The 15944-nt window shown below is 44.3% G+C and overlaps 1 protein-coding gene across 1 annotated transcript in view; it reads left to right on the top strand.

The window, feature by feature from the left end:
• The window catches only part of GAN (gigaxonin), a 36513-nt gene extending 23198 nt beyond the window's left edge, over window positions 1–13315 (top strand). The window contains exon 11 of the mRNA XM_042877003.1: window positions 482–13315. Coding sequence (XP_042732937.1) covers window positions 482–663 — 182 coding nt within the window. The 3' untranslated portion in view covers window positions 664–13315. The remainder of the gene's footprint in view (window positions 1–481) is intronic.
• Window positions 13316–15944: the final 2629 nt, after the last annotated feature.

Genomic DNA, 15944 nt, shown 5'->3' with positions numbered 1-15944 from the left:
TGTAATGCCTTTCCCATCGTACTGATCTGTCCATTTGCTGCACCATCCTTGCAGCAGTAAGCAGATGGTTCTGCATTTTGGGCCCTCATCCTTTGCTGTCCCTGACTGTGTTAGTGGCCCTTACCTCTAAGTCTTAACCACACAGGTGTACTGCCAAACACATTTGTACTCCTCCCACACAGCTGTCAGCATCTGGCCCTGCTGTAAAAGATGTGTGAGAGAGTACGTGTTTTATGGCTGTGTGTGTGTAAAACAGGGCTTTCTGCAGAATATAGAACAGTAAAAGTCCAAGTGATGTGTATTAGGATAGAAGAAATGTCACAGTTTCCTTTTGAGAACGATTTCAGCAGGGTATCCAGAAGCCGATCTGCAGTCCTGTGCGTGCTCTTGTTCCCATATCTCCGTTATTAGAGGTGAAATGTGCTGGTGGGTCCAGTATGTCTTTAAGCATTCTTCTCTCTTTCTCCACACGTGGGTTTAGGTACGAATTACGACTACGTTAGGGAGTTTAAGAGAAGCACGGGGACGTGGCAGCGCACCAAGCCGCTTTTCCCGTCGGACCTTCGCCGTACTGGCTGTGCAGCCTTGAGGATTGCAAACTGCAAGCTCTTCCGACTGCAGCTCCAGCAGGGCTTGTTCCGCATCCGCGTTCCTTCCCCGTGATCCGTGTGCTGGCAGTGGAGGAGACTGGAAGAGTTCTGCGCAGTCCACCATATGTAGCTCTATATAAAGGAAAAGCTGAGAAATTACAACTGAAACTTACACTGTATGCTGTGCTTTGGTATGGTAACTGTTTTTGTTTTAAATGCTTAAAAAGCTTGAGTCTCAGTTCTTGTTTCGGGAACAAATAACTTACGTAAACATTAAAAAGAAGAGGGGGAAAACGAGGGGGGATCGAGGAAACACCTTCAGTCGTAACCATTTGGACTTTACAGTGTGTTATTGAAGGAGATCTGCTGTGTCTGGAACTGGTGGGAGCTGGTATTCCTTTGGTGAAGTTTATTGGAAAGAGAGAAAGATTTAAGGTGCGTTTCCCTTGGGGGGAACCGATAAGAATAAATGTGCTATCTTGCACCAGATAGCTCTAATATGCAGAATATTATGAAAACTATATGAAAACCAACCTCCCTGGTGTACTGCAAAGACTGCTGTTTGACTGTGATGCCACAGGAGGCGTTGGTTGTTGCACCTTTCACTCCTAGTCCTTCCTCAAAGCTAAGGTCTGTGCCTAAAAGTGGTGGTGGTGTGTACATATGTTTTTCATTCATTTGCAATGTTTTCATTCCTAAAAATATTTTTAATATATTTAAAATGGACTAATCTAAAATGGATGCAGTATACTGCAGAGAAGTAAACTGTGGTTTTTTTATGCTGACATTTGGATAGCCTGATGAACTGGTATATAGATGGGCAGCATGTGTTTCTGCATGGGGTTTTGGAGGTCGTTTCCTTGCAATAAGAGGAAATGGTTTTTGGAATGGTTCATGATGACTGCTGCTCTTGGTAGAAGACAACGAAGCTTGAGAAATTAAAGAGAATAGGTTGTGTTCCTTCCTACTTCAGGGCACTTGAAAACTAGGAGGATGTTATTTTTTATTTATAAGACTGAGGATTATAGAAACATTTTATCTCTGGAGCAAAGGTGAAATATGGCAAGGATACATTTGTTTCACAGAAATCAGATTTTTGTATTATCACTTGCAGGAAATTTGTACGGCTATTTTGAATTGGGATCAGAAGTTGGTGTGCTAATGATTTCCATGCTAGGGCACAGAGTCTTGTTTACTGCTGTTTGATTTTGAAAGCTGGGCTTTACGGTGTGGTTATAGTGAGGAATTCAGTATCTTACATTTTATTTCCTATTGAGTCGTGTTCACGTCAGTAGTGATTTCGACTGACTTCTGTTCTTGGTAAAGATGGGCTGGTAGAACACTGTACCTCACTTCTTGATTTCACTGTTGTTTATGATGGGTGGGATGCAACTTGTAGTTATTTAAAGGTTATTTAAAAGTAATGAAATGAGAGAGGTAGAAATAGAAATGAGGCCTCCTGCCCTTCAGAAAAAGATTTTGTACAACCAGTATTATAACTAAGTACAGTACTTTCCACGCTGCAACTTCATGGACCTCAGACGCCAATCTGCCCTCGGTTGTGTTAGCATCAACCTTTGTCATTGTTGTTGAATCTCCTTAGATCTGCTGAAATACAATCCTGAACTCACACAAGAGTTACATTCAACTAAAGGTTCCTTTAGTTTTTCCTTTTCTCAAGGTTCTCCTTGACGAGGCTTTCTGAAACTTGCTTTTGCTCAGTCCTTCCACAGTGCTGATGTGTAGTGGGAATTACTCCGGTTCTGAGAAAAGGGGTGGGGGAAAAAAAAGGCAACAAGAGAGGGCAGCAATCAATCTGTTGGCCATTATTTATTTATTTTTTATTTTTTACAATGCTGAAGTGCTGCAAAACTTGAACTGTAGACATCGATTTTCTGACCTCTATTAGATGGCATATTAAAAAAGTTTATATATTTATGCATTGCGGTGAACTTGATATGTGTGTATATATAGTCTTTAGGTTTTAAATTTATATATAATGCTTTACTACAGAAATGTGAACCACTATTTCCATCTTCAGCCATCATGTGAAATAAATCAAGTGCTGTTGGCTTATCTATAAAATCTCCCCTCTTCAAAAATTTCGTGTTAATTTTGTTTCTTAGGCAAAGTGCTGAGATCCTGTATTCAAAAGTGATTGAATGTTTCTAAGTATTTGGACTTGGTTTTCTAAGTGCTTAGAAAACTCTCAGAAACTGTATGTAGACTTTTACAGGCTGCTATCTCCTGAGTCCCTGTAGCTCCCCAGTACACTTGAGGGCATTTAGTGTCCAGAAGGCCTAAGTAATAAATGCACATAACGAATCCAAATCATATATACATTAGCAGTGTTTTGTGGTTAAAGTTATTGAACAAATGTTTACAGTTGAAGTAGGATTAACAGTAGGTATTCTTACTTTTTTTTGTAAAGGTAAATAAAGCGAGCAGTTCTGCTCTAACCGAGCTGTATTGCAAATGTGCTCAGCTAGATTTGACCGAGAAGCTTAAGTCTCTTCACCTGAAACAGTTAACTTTATTTCCTAGCATGTGGCTGGAGGTCAGGGACCAACCCTGTGCCAACACCTGCGCCTTGAGTTTCAGGTACGTTCTCAAGGCAAAAATGTAGGCGCTCCTGAGATCTCAAAATTGTCTTTGTTGGCCTTGCCTGGAAATGTTTGCGTGTTGTGGTTTTGTGTTACGTTAGTGAGCGGTTCCTGGAGAGCTGCTGGGCACAGAGGAAGGTGGGAAGTGTCAGTTGGTGTCAGTTGGTGTCAGTTGGCATGCTCAGTGACCGGTGCCTCTCTGGGAATGTGAAATTGTGCCCCTGGTTGGAGCTGGGCCTGGAAAACAGGGCCCTGCTTTCCTAAAGAGAGCCCTGCTGTACCGCTGATGGTGTGCGAGGTGGATGGCTGGTCTCTGTGCAAGGTGGAAGAGATGTTTGGCTTGATAGGGAGGATTTGATTCCAGAAGTACTGACTGGAAGGCACTGACCAGCTTCCTGAGCCACAGGGTTGAACTGGGTTCATTTGTAGGTGCTGCCACCCAGCCCCCTGTGCTGCCCTGGCACCAGCCTCCCCTGCACAGGATGGCCAAGCCACACCTGAGGCAGCTCCTGCATTTTCTCAGCTTGCAATCCAGGAGTTTTCCAATGATTTGGCAGTTTAGTAACTATTTAAGTTGTCCTTGCTTGGCATGGTGCTCTTGATAGCCAGTCCAGCTCAATTCCTTCCAGCTTGAATCAGCCTTCATAAATCCGCACGGTTGCCCCACAGGTAACTCGTTGAGCCGTCCTCTCAGTGAGCTGCCAGGGCACTGTGCTGCTTTCTGGGGATCATGGCAGCAGGCAGCCGTAGTGCTGAGGTTCTTGGGGCCAGGATGTTCATCCCTGTGCCCCCTGACACTGTGTTCACCACTGCAGGTTTGGGGTGGCCGTATCCTGGACTGAGCCCAGCATGGTCCCGCACAGCGGCTGGGCCACACGGCAGGGGTGGCTTTTTCCCCTTCACTGTGATAGGGATGGACAAACTGGTAATTGTAACAGAAAGCCACCAGTGATGGAGTGGAGGCTGCAGAAGACAGGAGCCATGGTGGTGTTTCTTTTCCCCCCTCACTCCACATCCTACCACAGTCCCCCTCCCAAAAAGAAAAGACTTTTATTCTTTTTCCTGGGTATGAGAGATTGTTTTTGGGTAACAGAACTCCTGGCCTGGTTCCTGTTGCTCACCTGTCCTGCGTGGACTGCTCTCCAGCCCTGGGGTTCCAACTCTCATCCTCTTCCTAAGCTGGAAAAGGGATATCCTGTGTAGGGCCTTGTGCTCTGCGCTGTTCCGGACTGCAGCAAGCAAGGTCTGCACATCTTTAGATAATTCATCAGCTATTCCTCAAGTTTTCACTTTTGTGGAAATGCTATATCAGCTCAACTGTTTGGGTCAAGTGGCTTTCAGTAGCTTTGACAGTGCCTCATCTTTAAATTAAACTGAAATTAACGTGAGATTACACGATAGGCAAACTTACCAAGCTGGCTCAATGGTGAGAGCAGACAGGCTTGCATCTCTTTGGTGTTTGACAGCACAAGACTTGCGTGTCGCAGCGTCTGCTTCTGAGTCAGACTTCTTGCTGAAGGTACAAGTGTTTCCATCAGAGCTCCCAAGTGCCTGGCTTTCTTACCAACTCTCCTTCCAGAGAACATCAGGCAGCTTAATTAATTTTTTTGTGCAGTATTTTTTGTGCCTGCGTGACTTGGTAAATGCAGAAGAACAAGAAGCGAAGGGTTTAGGGAGTGCTTTCCCTGCTTTGGCTGCAGCATCTCTGGTGAGCTCAGTAACTGCACTGTCTGTACTGCCTGCCTGGGTTTTGGTGATGCACATTTGCCATGCCAAGTGCAGGATGCAATAACAAACAGTAGTTGTTACAAGTGCCAAACTTCTGTTTCCTCTGTGTATAGCAGTAATTCAACTCTTCTGTTCTGTGTGGAGGTGCTGAAAACTCACTGTGCTCCAGAAAAGAGTAGCGGTTCTTTTTTTTTTTTTTTTTTAAATGAATGTTACTTAAAACACTGTAAATCTTTAGGTTTTTTTTTTTTAAGTACTGTTCTGCAGTTTTGTGTTACTCCTCACAGCTGCCTTCAGCCATCACTCCGTGTGGTGCATGCAGACACTGCTCTCTATTAGAGCACTGATGCCATGCAAGTGTATAATAAATGGCAGCTGACAATAGGTTTTAATATTTAAAATGATAAATACTTGGGTAAAGTACAATTCAGTTGAATTAATCTTATTTGCAGGAGGAAGGTTGTCTCTGGGGCGATGTGGATATGGCAGAGGACACGGGCATGCTTCAGATTTTAACCGAGGAGTGATTTTGTGCTGCTCAGTGACGCTTTCAAAAGACTTTTATTTGATGTAGGGCATGGATCCTTCCTGTAATAAGCATCAAGGTTTTAGGGTTTGTGTTCTCTTTACTCCTTGGAGTAATTAACCAGCTTTTTCAGAGCGTGGTGTTAATTATGTGCATACTCGTTTTTTGAGGCAGAGGCTACTTATTCTGTGTTCACTCGGAGTACTTTCCTGCTGAAGGCTGAGCTGGGGCCTGTGCTGCAGTCACTGATGCTGTAGCCTTTTGATATTTGCCATCTGCTGCTGTTCTTGTTTGCTGTTGGAGCCTTGAGCTGGGCTGGGTGTGTCTGCTTTTCTGTAGCACGTTGCTTTGGCAAGAAAAGGGAGGAGAGATGTCTGAAGGTGGAGAAGCTGGGCCAGTAAAGCTCACTGGGAGATATAAAGTGTAAAAGCCAGTAAGATGTGGGTGAAGCGCTGCTGTGAAGATGACATCTGTGTGCTGTGAATGTTACTGATAGGTCATCTTATGATTTGGTTCTCTTTTTTCTTTACGTTTATTCAAATGGGAGGGATTGCAACCAGGCTTCAGAGCAACAACCCCAGTCAGCTTTGTCCTGTGGGAACTGCAGCCTTATGTTGCTGTGCTCCAGTAACCAGTTTTCTCAATTCCTTATTAACAGGTACCCTGAAACAATGCATTAAAACCATTCTAAGTGCCTAATGAATTAGATGAACATCTGCTAGAAGCTATTTATAGTAATGGGGGTATTAAACAATAACCTGCTACCAACAGCTGATAATGGTGTAAATTTGTTAGTGATACAAAATTTTTTTTTTAATAGCTTATTCAGGATAGCTGCTCAGTAGTTCCAGAAGTTGTCATCTGTGTGTCAGACTTGTTTAGGAGAAGCGTTTAAAGGTTATTTGAAATAGTGTGCTGAAAGTCTGGAACTTCTCAGTGCAAACAGTTAAACCTTGCTGCTCAGTATCTGTGCAGGATTTGCGTGTGGCTGCTGCACGCCTGCCCCAGCACCTCAGTGAATGAACATGCTCAATGCCATTGCCTACCTGTGCTCTTGAATGTTTGTAATGAAATGAGGCTGTACCGTAGGCCTGTAAAAGCTGATGGATTTGATTACAATGATAGGATAGACAGAAGCATCCCTGCTGTAAGGAACATCTATTATGTTACTGATAAAACACAAATATGTATTTTTTTTTTTAACGCTGGGTGCTTCTGAATCACCACGTATTGCCCTTTTTTTCTTTGTCTTCCTTTCTTCATGTCTTGTCAATTGATGCTGTGATGTCCTCTGGTTTTGTCAAGGGCGAGTTTCTTCCATCTGTGCTCCTAGCCCCAGTCACAACCTGAGGGATGTTGTTAAGGTGGGCTGTACTGCAGGCTGCCTTTACAGCATCATTCCTGCCTGTCTGCATTGTCAGTGTGCTGCCGCCTGCGTGCATTTCGGAACAGAAATCAAAAACACTGTGGAACAAAATTGCACTTGATTAAAAAGCAGGAGCCACTTTGGAAAGCCTACATTTTTGCATGGGGTAGGCAGTATGCTGTAAAGACTTATCACTGTGACTCTTCTTGAATGTCTCAGCTTAATGATCTACATGCTACAGCTTCAGCCTGGCAGCATCTGTTCAATTAATTTGTGCGTGAAAGTGGGAAAGCGTTCTCATCTGCCACGTGTTTCACCATTTCTTAAAAAGCAAAGCCTGTTTCCATCTTGGAATAAGTGAAATGGTGTGCTGCAGGGCATGGCAGGGTGGTCGTGTTGAACAGACATTCCCTGAAGCTGTGTGGAAGTTCTGTCCTGGTAGGGAGCCGAAGGGTAACCCTGCAAGTGGTGCTTTCTCATAAACTCTTTGAGAACAGGTCTTAAATTACTCCAAAGGACTCTTCAGGATTGCTCACAGTGGCTGAGATCTGTTCTAGCTTTTGTTTGCATGAACAAACACCTCAGCTAATTTTGAGCGTTTCTTCCTCTCTCTGGCTTCCCAAACCTAAAGTTTTGCTTCTCCCAATTGAAGCTTTCTGTATCTAAGGGTTAGAGGTGACACTTTGCAACTTCTGATATTCTGTCAGTACCTTAGTTTGATTGATTTAAACAGTGAGCTGTGTTCTTGTGGGCATCTCAGGGTAGTATAAATACTGCCTGGTAAGCAGTGAGGAAAGAGAACAATAAAGTGTCAGTGTTTTTTTTGTTGTGCACAGCATTAGCTGTACTCATCCGATGGGACGAGGCTCTTTGTGGCACAGAGCTGGGGTGATGCTGCCCATTGCTGCCTCTGCTGTTGGGAAGCAGGGCTGGGATGTGTCAGGCCTGGTGCCTGAGAGGCTGTCTGAGGGTCAGCCCAGCCAAAGCCTTGACCCAAAACATCTGGGTTCCTGTGCATGCCCTCAGTGCACTACTGCTTTCTGGCCTTGGTTGTTCTGTCTTTCAGTCTTACTAGCATGGCTTTGATTTCACCCTTGTCCCAGATTTCCATTTGGATCAAGTGCTTTTGCAGATGATCACTCAGAAATGCTTCGGTGGGTCAGAGAAGGTCTGCACAAACTCAGTGCTGCTGTTGCTGCTTTCTGCACATCTTGGCGTCCCCTGACAACCTGCTCAGTGCTTGTGGCTAACAGATGATAAAACGGCTGCTCATCAAGCTGGTGCTGTCTGCAGGTTAATCATCACCTGAGCTGCCGTGAGCAATCCTTGATGTGGGACATGTGTATCACGCCATGTGTACTCTGTTCTTTTGGGCACACGTTTGCCTTTGGTCCATAGGGGGGAAGCCCCTGTTCCCAGCTACCTCATTTTATTGTTTTTCTTCCTGCACTTTGTCATATCCTCTTCTTTTCTTACATTGCATTTTGTCCTTCAGTGAAAACCTGGACCCAAACACGAAGCAGGGCAGAGTGATGCCGTTGTCCAAGGACAGTTTACTTTAATTTCATTTTAAATGCATGTTTCTGTAACGAAAAGACCAAGGTTGACCTGCAGCTGCTGTAAAAGTAAATAAAAATTATGACTTGAAAGTAACTATTATACTTGTAAATGAGAGAAGCAATTGAAAGACTGACCTGGTGATTTTTATAAAGAGAAAACTCAAAATAGGGATGTCAGCTGTTTCTAAAGGCGGATTGGGTTTTTGCTCTGCCTCAGTTCTGTGCTGATTTGCCTCTGAGCTGGAGCCTCTGTTTTCCTAACAGATTCACAGTTTGTTCTGTAATGCGAAATGTGGGCTTACATGGAGTTTCCCATTTACTGATCTGCAGAGAAAAGCTGCCCAAATGAACACCAACCTGCCATACCCGGGGTTGTGTTTTTATCCATTTCTTTGGGACCTTCAAGCATGCGGGTTTTTGCTTAGCTTGAAGAATTTTAGGGGAAAAAAGCTTCCCTCTCTTCCCTCTTTTTGCCTCTGAAGGTGCTGCTTTAACATACTTTTGATTTCGTTATGCTGTGCTTGGCTCCACAAAGCAACAATGTAAGCTGATTTCAGCTTTTGTTTGTGCTTTTATTGTTTGCGTGTACTCAGTGCTTTCTTAACAAATAATCCGTTTTCATTAGACAGCTTCCTAACAGCAGAAGGCCTTAATAATGCAAGGTGTAATGGGAAAGTGCTGCCTTTCTTTCCTTTCTGTCGAGACAAAAGGAAGGAATGCTGCACAGGAACTCTTCTGCAGAAAGGTTACGTGGCAGCTCATCCTAACATTGAGGTGAATGTAGCAAGTGTTGTACTGGGCACGCACAAATAGGCTGAAAGAAGGGGCTGCTGGTGCTTGTGCTGACTGTACCAAGCAGGAGGCTCTGGAATTAGCAGCTTGGCACTGTGGTGGCTGTTCAGTGAATTACAGCGTCCGCGCTGCCCTCGTGTCATGGGAGGATGGAAAGGCTTTTGGGCTGTGTTAGCTGAGATCCAAGGAGTTCTTAGTGCACTGAAATCTGAAAGCTTGGAGGCTCTGGAACCTTTTCTGCAGGGTGGATGAGTACAGATCTCAGTAGCCTGGGAATGCCTGACTCCCGGTTTTTTTCTTTTTCTTTAATTAAATAAACAAACGTGTAATCACTTCCCTCTTTGTATACTTAGCATTTAATGGCCTGAAGCAGCAGCCTTGACAGTTGGAGATTTTTCTTTTGAAGGCGAAATTAAAACAAAGTACCATTATTCAGATGAGTGCTCTGCCTTCAGAGTTTTGCCTCTGTATGTTGCTTTATTGAGTCCTAGGAATCTTGCAGGATTGGACTAACAAATTAAAATGCACAGGCGAATGCTGACTAATGTATTCAGTATAATTTTGTACTATGAAAATATTTTTATTTTAGCATAGGAGAATGAAATAACCGCCTTGATTAACAGCTAATGATACCTGTGTTCCATGAGCCAGGCAATAGGAGGACGATGGGGTGTCATGCCGTTCCAAGCACTCTGCTGCTGCTGGTGAAGGCTCAGCCTTCTGTCAGATGTAAGATATTAGCGACTGCCAGGATATGGTCAGAATTTATTGTTGCCTTTTCTACAGAAATGTCTGTGTGTTGTGGTAGAAGCTCTCACTTCGTTGGTTGCCATTGCTGGCATGCAGTGGGACAGCTCGATTTACTGCCGTCATCCAGCTGTCACGCTTTGACTACTGTGCGATGGATGTTTGCTATTACAGGCTTTCTATATGCATGTGTTCTCTGTGTCTTTCTGTCCTGTGTGGGAATGAGCTTTTGCTTTTTTTGTTGTTTGTTTTTTGACGTGCCTATCCCCAAATCTTTGCGTTACCTCAAAAACAAACCCAGTCATTGCTGAGGGCCAGGCCTTGGGACGCTCTGACCTGAGCGTGCAGTGTCTCTTCTGTGAAAAAGTGGGGAAAAATAAGAAGTGCTCTTTGGCTTCAGTCAAACTATGCAACATAGAGCCCCAGAGAGCGGGATTCCTGCTGGTACAGAAGAAGCACGGCTCTTGTGTCCTTCCTAACCCAGTCCTTGGTCCAAGGTTAGAAGAACTTGTACTAAATGGCTGCCCAAGAATTCTTTGTCGCAATCAACTTGTGTGCTCTGGTTTTCCTCCTTCGCCCCTGCCTCTCTCTGTCTGGTTTGCTGGATGTTCTGAGTCTGAATGGCGTGGTGTCACAGTGTACCCCCCTGTCAGTCTCGTGTTGTTGCAGTTGGAGCTTGTCTTGTAAATCCACCAGTGCAGCTCACCCACTGGGTCAGTTGGGGCCACTTCACAGTGTTTGCATCTCTTTGCCGTAGGATTTTTGGTGTGCTGCACACTCCAGGTAGGTCTGACTTGCTCACGTCCCCCATGTTGTCCTGTTGTGGTGCTGGTGCTTACAGTGACAAATACCTGTCATGTCTCAAATCCAGTTCTTTTGTTTCCACTGCTTGTGCATGTATGTGCACGTTTGATTTTGCTGCTTCCATCACCGTTCAGGGATAAATGCTCATGTGGTCAGCACTGTTGAAAATCCTTTGTTCCCCCATTGCATCCGTTTTCCAGTGCAGGTTGTTCCTTGTGTTCCTCTTCTTGCCCCTGTTCAATCTGTGTGCTGTTCCCCTGGTCCTGCATCCCACGAGTCGCTCGTCTCTGTCATGTCCTCTCACCTCTACATGCCTCCTTCTGAGCAGTTCACTTACACGTGGCATTTACTCACCCCGTGGTACCTCGTACTGCGTCTCCTTCCTAACTCCACTTACTGTTTTGTCTCTTTAATTCAGGTTGACCTTTATTTATTTTCCCTAATTTCCATCTCTTCCGTAACTTGGGAAACAGCAAATCTCCCTTCAGACATCTGTGTATATTCCCTCCCTAGCACATATGGTGTGAGGGGTCCAGAACCTCTCCGTCCCTAACCCCAGGCTCTTCATAGCACTAGGAAGTACCAAGTCTGAAGGTGGTGTTTTATTTCTTTGGGTAATTGAGAATATGTGGCGATTTTCTTCTTTGGAAGCAGCCAACGCAGTGAGCAGTTGGTCTGCGAGAAGTTCGTTGTGCTTCCATACTCAGTATTCTTAATTGAGAAACAAATTATTTATTTCGGGGAAAAACTGTAAATTTTTTTGTATTTGTATGTCAAAGTGGCCTTTATAGGAAAAGCACATAAAATATTTAGATTAAAATTGTTTAGTTGTGTAATTTTAGTGGGGATTTTTATATTGACAGGGTTTCTATGCATTTTTCAAAATCTATTTGCTGTTCTGTGTTAAAATTATTGGAAATGTTTTTAAAACGTGCATTACCACATTTTCCATGGTTGATCCCTTTGCAACCATTCCTTTTAAATACTGCAGAAACTTTAATTAACCCTGTGAATTAATTTTTGCCCCTTAACTATTTGCATTAAGTCAATGTAAGGAGTTACAGCATGAGTATGTAGCTGTAAGGGAATAATCCCAGTAATGTAGCTTAATTGTGGAGAGACTTTTTGGAGAAGGGCAGTATGCAGTGTTTCAATTGCACTTAAAAGGCTAAGTTAGCAAATCGAGTTCTTGCTGTACCTCACTCATGCTTTTTTAATATTATTTTTCCATCCTATAGTGTTTACATAAGCATTATTAAATATGTGCTATTTTATGCAGTATGCAATTCTCCTTCATTTTGTTGGGATAAAACTGATGTTACCAGATAGGAACAAGTTCTGAATGTGTTTGTGTGGTATCCTAATGGATCTGGTGGGAGCTTGGGGGAGGGAGAAGACCAAAACAGGTCTGTCGGTCTGTGTTTTCCATTTGGACATGTGCACATTTTCACTGAGGCTGAAATAATGAAGCTTACGATGGGATTGCAAGTAATGTTTGTGCATTGGGGGGGGAGGATAGGGGACAACCGAGGGGCAGAAATACCTGTTGAGTTGTGCTGTGCCGCGTGTGCAATGGCCTCGCTGCCTATGCAGCTCTGGCCTGAGCTGGGTATGTCAGACCCTCCCGTTTGTGCTCTGATTTTACTTTCTTTTCTCAAGGTGTGATTGTAAGGTTTGCTAAGTCAACTTCCTGGGGATGGTTGTCGTCTGATGCCTCCATTCCGTCATTCTCAGTATGTGTTTTGATTTGTGCTCAGTGCAGTTTAATGAGAGATGCCACATCGCTCATAGGTGAGCATAAGTGCAAGCTTCTGGGCAAACAAACACTGCATGCTATTATGTTTTCATAATTGGAAAAAAAATGTGCAATTTTGATGGCACTTTGACCTGTTGCTGAAACACTGGGTCTTGAAATGGAACAGACTCAGCAATTGAAAACACTCTGTGTCTGTTAGATGTCATGAAAATGAAAAAAAAGGCAGTTCCTCAAGTTGTACCCACAGATCATTCGGTATTGATTTTGGTTTTTAAGAGACTTATGATTTGTTCTTACAAAAAGCAAACACAATAAACATGCTTATTGGTTTACTTTAGTTGCCATAAATTGCCCAGTGCAGAGTCTGGCCCACCTCCACCCGTTTGTTTTCATGGAGCGGTGGCACGTAAAGCTGTAACAGAAGCAGAAAGCTGTTTGCTTACACACCCGTAACACGACTTGCAGAACGGCTTTGTGGCTCAAACACACAAAAAGGGACGTGAGAATTTCCCTGGATGAAGTAGCGCTCGCTTTGTTTACGTGTTCAGTATGATGTTGGGTGACTAAAGGGAGGTTCCCTTCTTAAAGTGTTTGAATTGTGCTTTGGAGACTTAGTGGCCACTGTGCAAATTGTGCTGTAATATTGTACCAAGGATCAGTGGAAGTGTTTTATCTTTTTTAATGTCGTTTGTATTTGACCGGGTTTTATAAATGTAAGAAAACAGAGTGCTGTATTTTGATCTGAAATTTGCGTATGGTAAAGTAACTTTGCTTTATGTATTGGAGGTTTGTTCAGAACTTGAATTATTTTCTAGAAGGGTACAGACCAAAATTAATTGTCTTAAAGGTGTTTAATAAACTAACCAAATAAAACATTGATGGTTTGAAAACTTGTCAACTGCTCATATGATTTCTTCTTTCTGTTTTTAAAAGAAAGGAAAAACGTGGTTCAGGATTGTCTCTCAAGGTCTTACAAGGAATGAAAGAAATGCAGTAGATTTGATAAATATCCTCCATCTCCCATGAGTTAGCTGTTTTATTATTGAGCTGCTACATACCAGAAATTTAATCAAAGAGGAAAACCCACAGGAAATAAATGAATGAGGAAAGGTGAAGGAAATAAAGTGAGAGGTGGGAGTGCTCCCTCTTGGGCTCTGTGAGGGCAGTGAGTGCTGCTGACAGCAAGTCCTGATGGCCGTTCCAGGGGCAGCGTCTGAGGGCAGAGGCTTCTGCTCACCTGTAAAAGCTTGGACAATTGCTTGAAGGTCTTCATCCTCCCCTGCAGTCGCCTTTGTTAGCCTTCTTCAAGCACTGCTGCTTTCATGAGACCTTTGAAAACAGAGGAGGAAAATATTTGAAGCAGAACAGCTCCCAAGGACAGGTACAGAGTGCTCGTTCCAGGGCTGCCAGATACTCAGCAGCCATCAGTTGCACTATGGCATGCGTACGTAAACCCATGGAGCCCAGGGAGCTGAGCTTTATGAGATGCCAAACGGCTTCCTGGAGCAAAGGCTGTGGGCTGAGTAAGAGGGGCACAGCTGTGGGGGCTACGAGTGGGAGTACAACAGGAGCAGGGAACTCAGCACTGCCGTGACGTTCGTCTTCAGGAAAACTCACGACTTCACCAAGAGCTCCTCCTGCTTTTTCTTAAATGAAGGGACATGGAGGTAAGGTCAAACGTGAGGTAGGTGGGATACGAAATCCGAGGTGTGGGGCTGGCTGAGGGAAGTGAGAAGGCTCCAGAACACTGCCGAAATGGGTGCTGTACAGGCTAAAAGGTGATGGTGTAGGATAGGAAGGAAAGGTAGCTATGTTTGCTCTGTGGAAGCCTTCTGTTGCGCAAGAGCCGTACCGAAGTGAAGCACAGGTCCTGGACTGCCAGCCACACTGGTGCAGAGAGCCCAAGGCCTCCAGTGCAGACGTGATAGGGAAGCTGGTGTTGGTTTACTATTTTTGCTGGTGTTCCCGTGGTTGTGGCTGTGCAGATGGGCTCTGCCGTATCTCCTCTGTCTTACTGATTCTTGGAAACAGAGGAGGGTGAACTTGGATTCCACAGCCTGGAATGCTGTCTGGGGGAAGAAGGCTGCTGCTTGATTTCCTTTAATTTCTGTGCACAGTGCAAATATGAGATGAAATTTCTCTTTATCCCCCTGAACTTTCTTCCTAAAATAACAGAAAAACTTCCTTTATCAAAATGTTCTCCAAATATTTAGCTGAAGTTGCCAGTGCAGGAGGGGGACGAGGCCTCTCTGTACTTCCTCACCTACAAAACGTGTCACAACAGGACCTGGGACTTGGTGATGCAATCCCTCAGGAAAGGTCTGATGCCCACAGTTGTTTGAGAGTAGTTGGCAGAAAGGAGCTTTTACCCTGACCTGGGAAGGCAGCATCTCACTGGCTTTCTCCTGGCAGGAGTGTGCTAGGGGACATGGCACCGCCAGCAAGAGCGGCTGCAATCTGAGCTGCTGGGGAGACACTGGGGAGGGAGGCAGCCTTGGGTTTGCAGTGCTGGGCTCTGTGTCACTAAGGTGCTATCTGTGTTCTTTGCAGAGCCCAGGCGTCAGAGCAGGCTTCCACCAGGCCAAGGTTTCCAGGTGAAGAAGAGAGGTGTTGTGGGGAGGAAGAGCACCCAGCTGGCAGCGCAGTGTTTTGCAGAGCAGGTAGCTGGCTCCTGTTCTCAAGCAACTCAGATCAAGCAAAGGAGCCCCGCTTCTTGCTAAGCTGTTTCTAATTCGGCCCTTTGGCACGATGACCACTGGAAACTGTCAAACTAACTGAAGAATGAATTGCTGTTCAAAATTTGTATCCTTCACCTTTTGTCTGGAAGCTGCTGCAAAGTCAGTCAAAACAAATGCAGATTCCATAGGGAAGGGAGCAGGTAATGAGTGGCGTTGACAGATTGTGGCTGCTGCTCCAGGTGAAGGCAACGGCCACTGGATCAGAGCTGTTATTTTTACTTTTTCTCCAGTGTGTTTGGACTTGTGCAAGCTGGGCTCTGTCACATGTGGTCTCCGAGGAATTGTGAACCCCAACACTGTGGGCTGGGCTGAAGGAGTTGGCTGATGGAGAATTTACGGTAAGAGCAAATGTATTTTTAACCACCAGGATATGCTTATCGTCAGGAAAGGGCAAGCAGCACTCCTATCTCTCCAGGGAAGGGGAAGTGTTGAGCATGGCTTTAGTTTTTTCCAACTCTTTCCAAACTCTGAAAGGTTTTTTCTTCCTGAGACGTGTTGTCGGATTAAATCGGGGAGTTAAATAGACATGAGTCTTGGGTCACAGGTGAAAAATGCTAAATGCCAGGCATGCAGTGTTTTTCCATTGCATATAACATGTCTTTATCCCTTTTGTGTTCAGGAAAGACCTTCAGAAAGACTGCTTTGAAACTGATTTTTTTTTTTTTTTAAACACACTGAGTGTCTGTCCAGAAGATTTTCATTTTTTAGGGCAACTGATGTTTTCTGTCTCAGAGA

The sequence above is a fragment of the Lagopus leucura genome, unplaced genomic scaffold, assembly GCF_019238085.1.
Source record: "Lagopus leucura isolate 7727_CA_CO unplaced genomic scaffold, USGS_WTPT01 Super-Scaffold_100017, whole genome shotgun sequence".
Taxonomy (NCBI): domain Eukaryota; kingdom Metazoa; phylum Chordata; class Aves; order Galliformes; family Phasianidae; genus Lagopus; species Lagopus leucura.
Note: the sequence above shows the minus strand (reverse complement) of the source record. Positions and strands in the feature narration are given on the sequence as shown.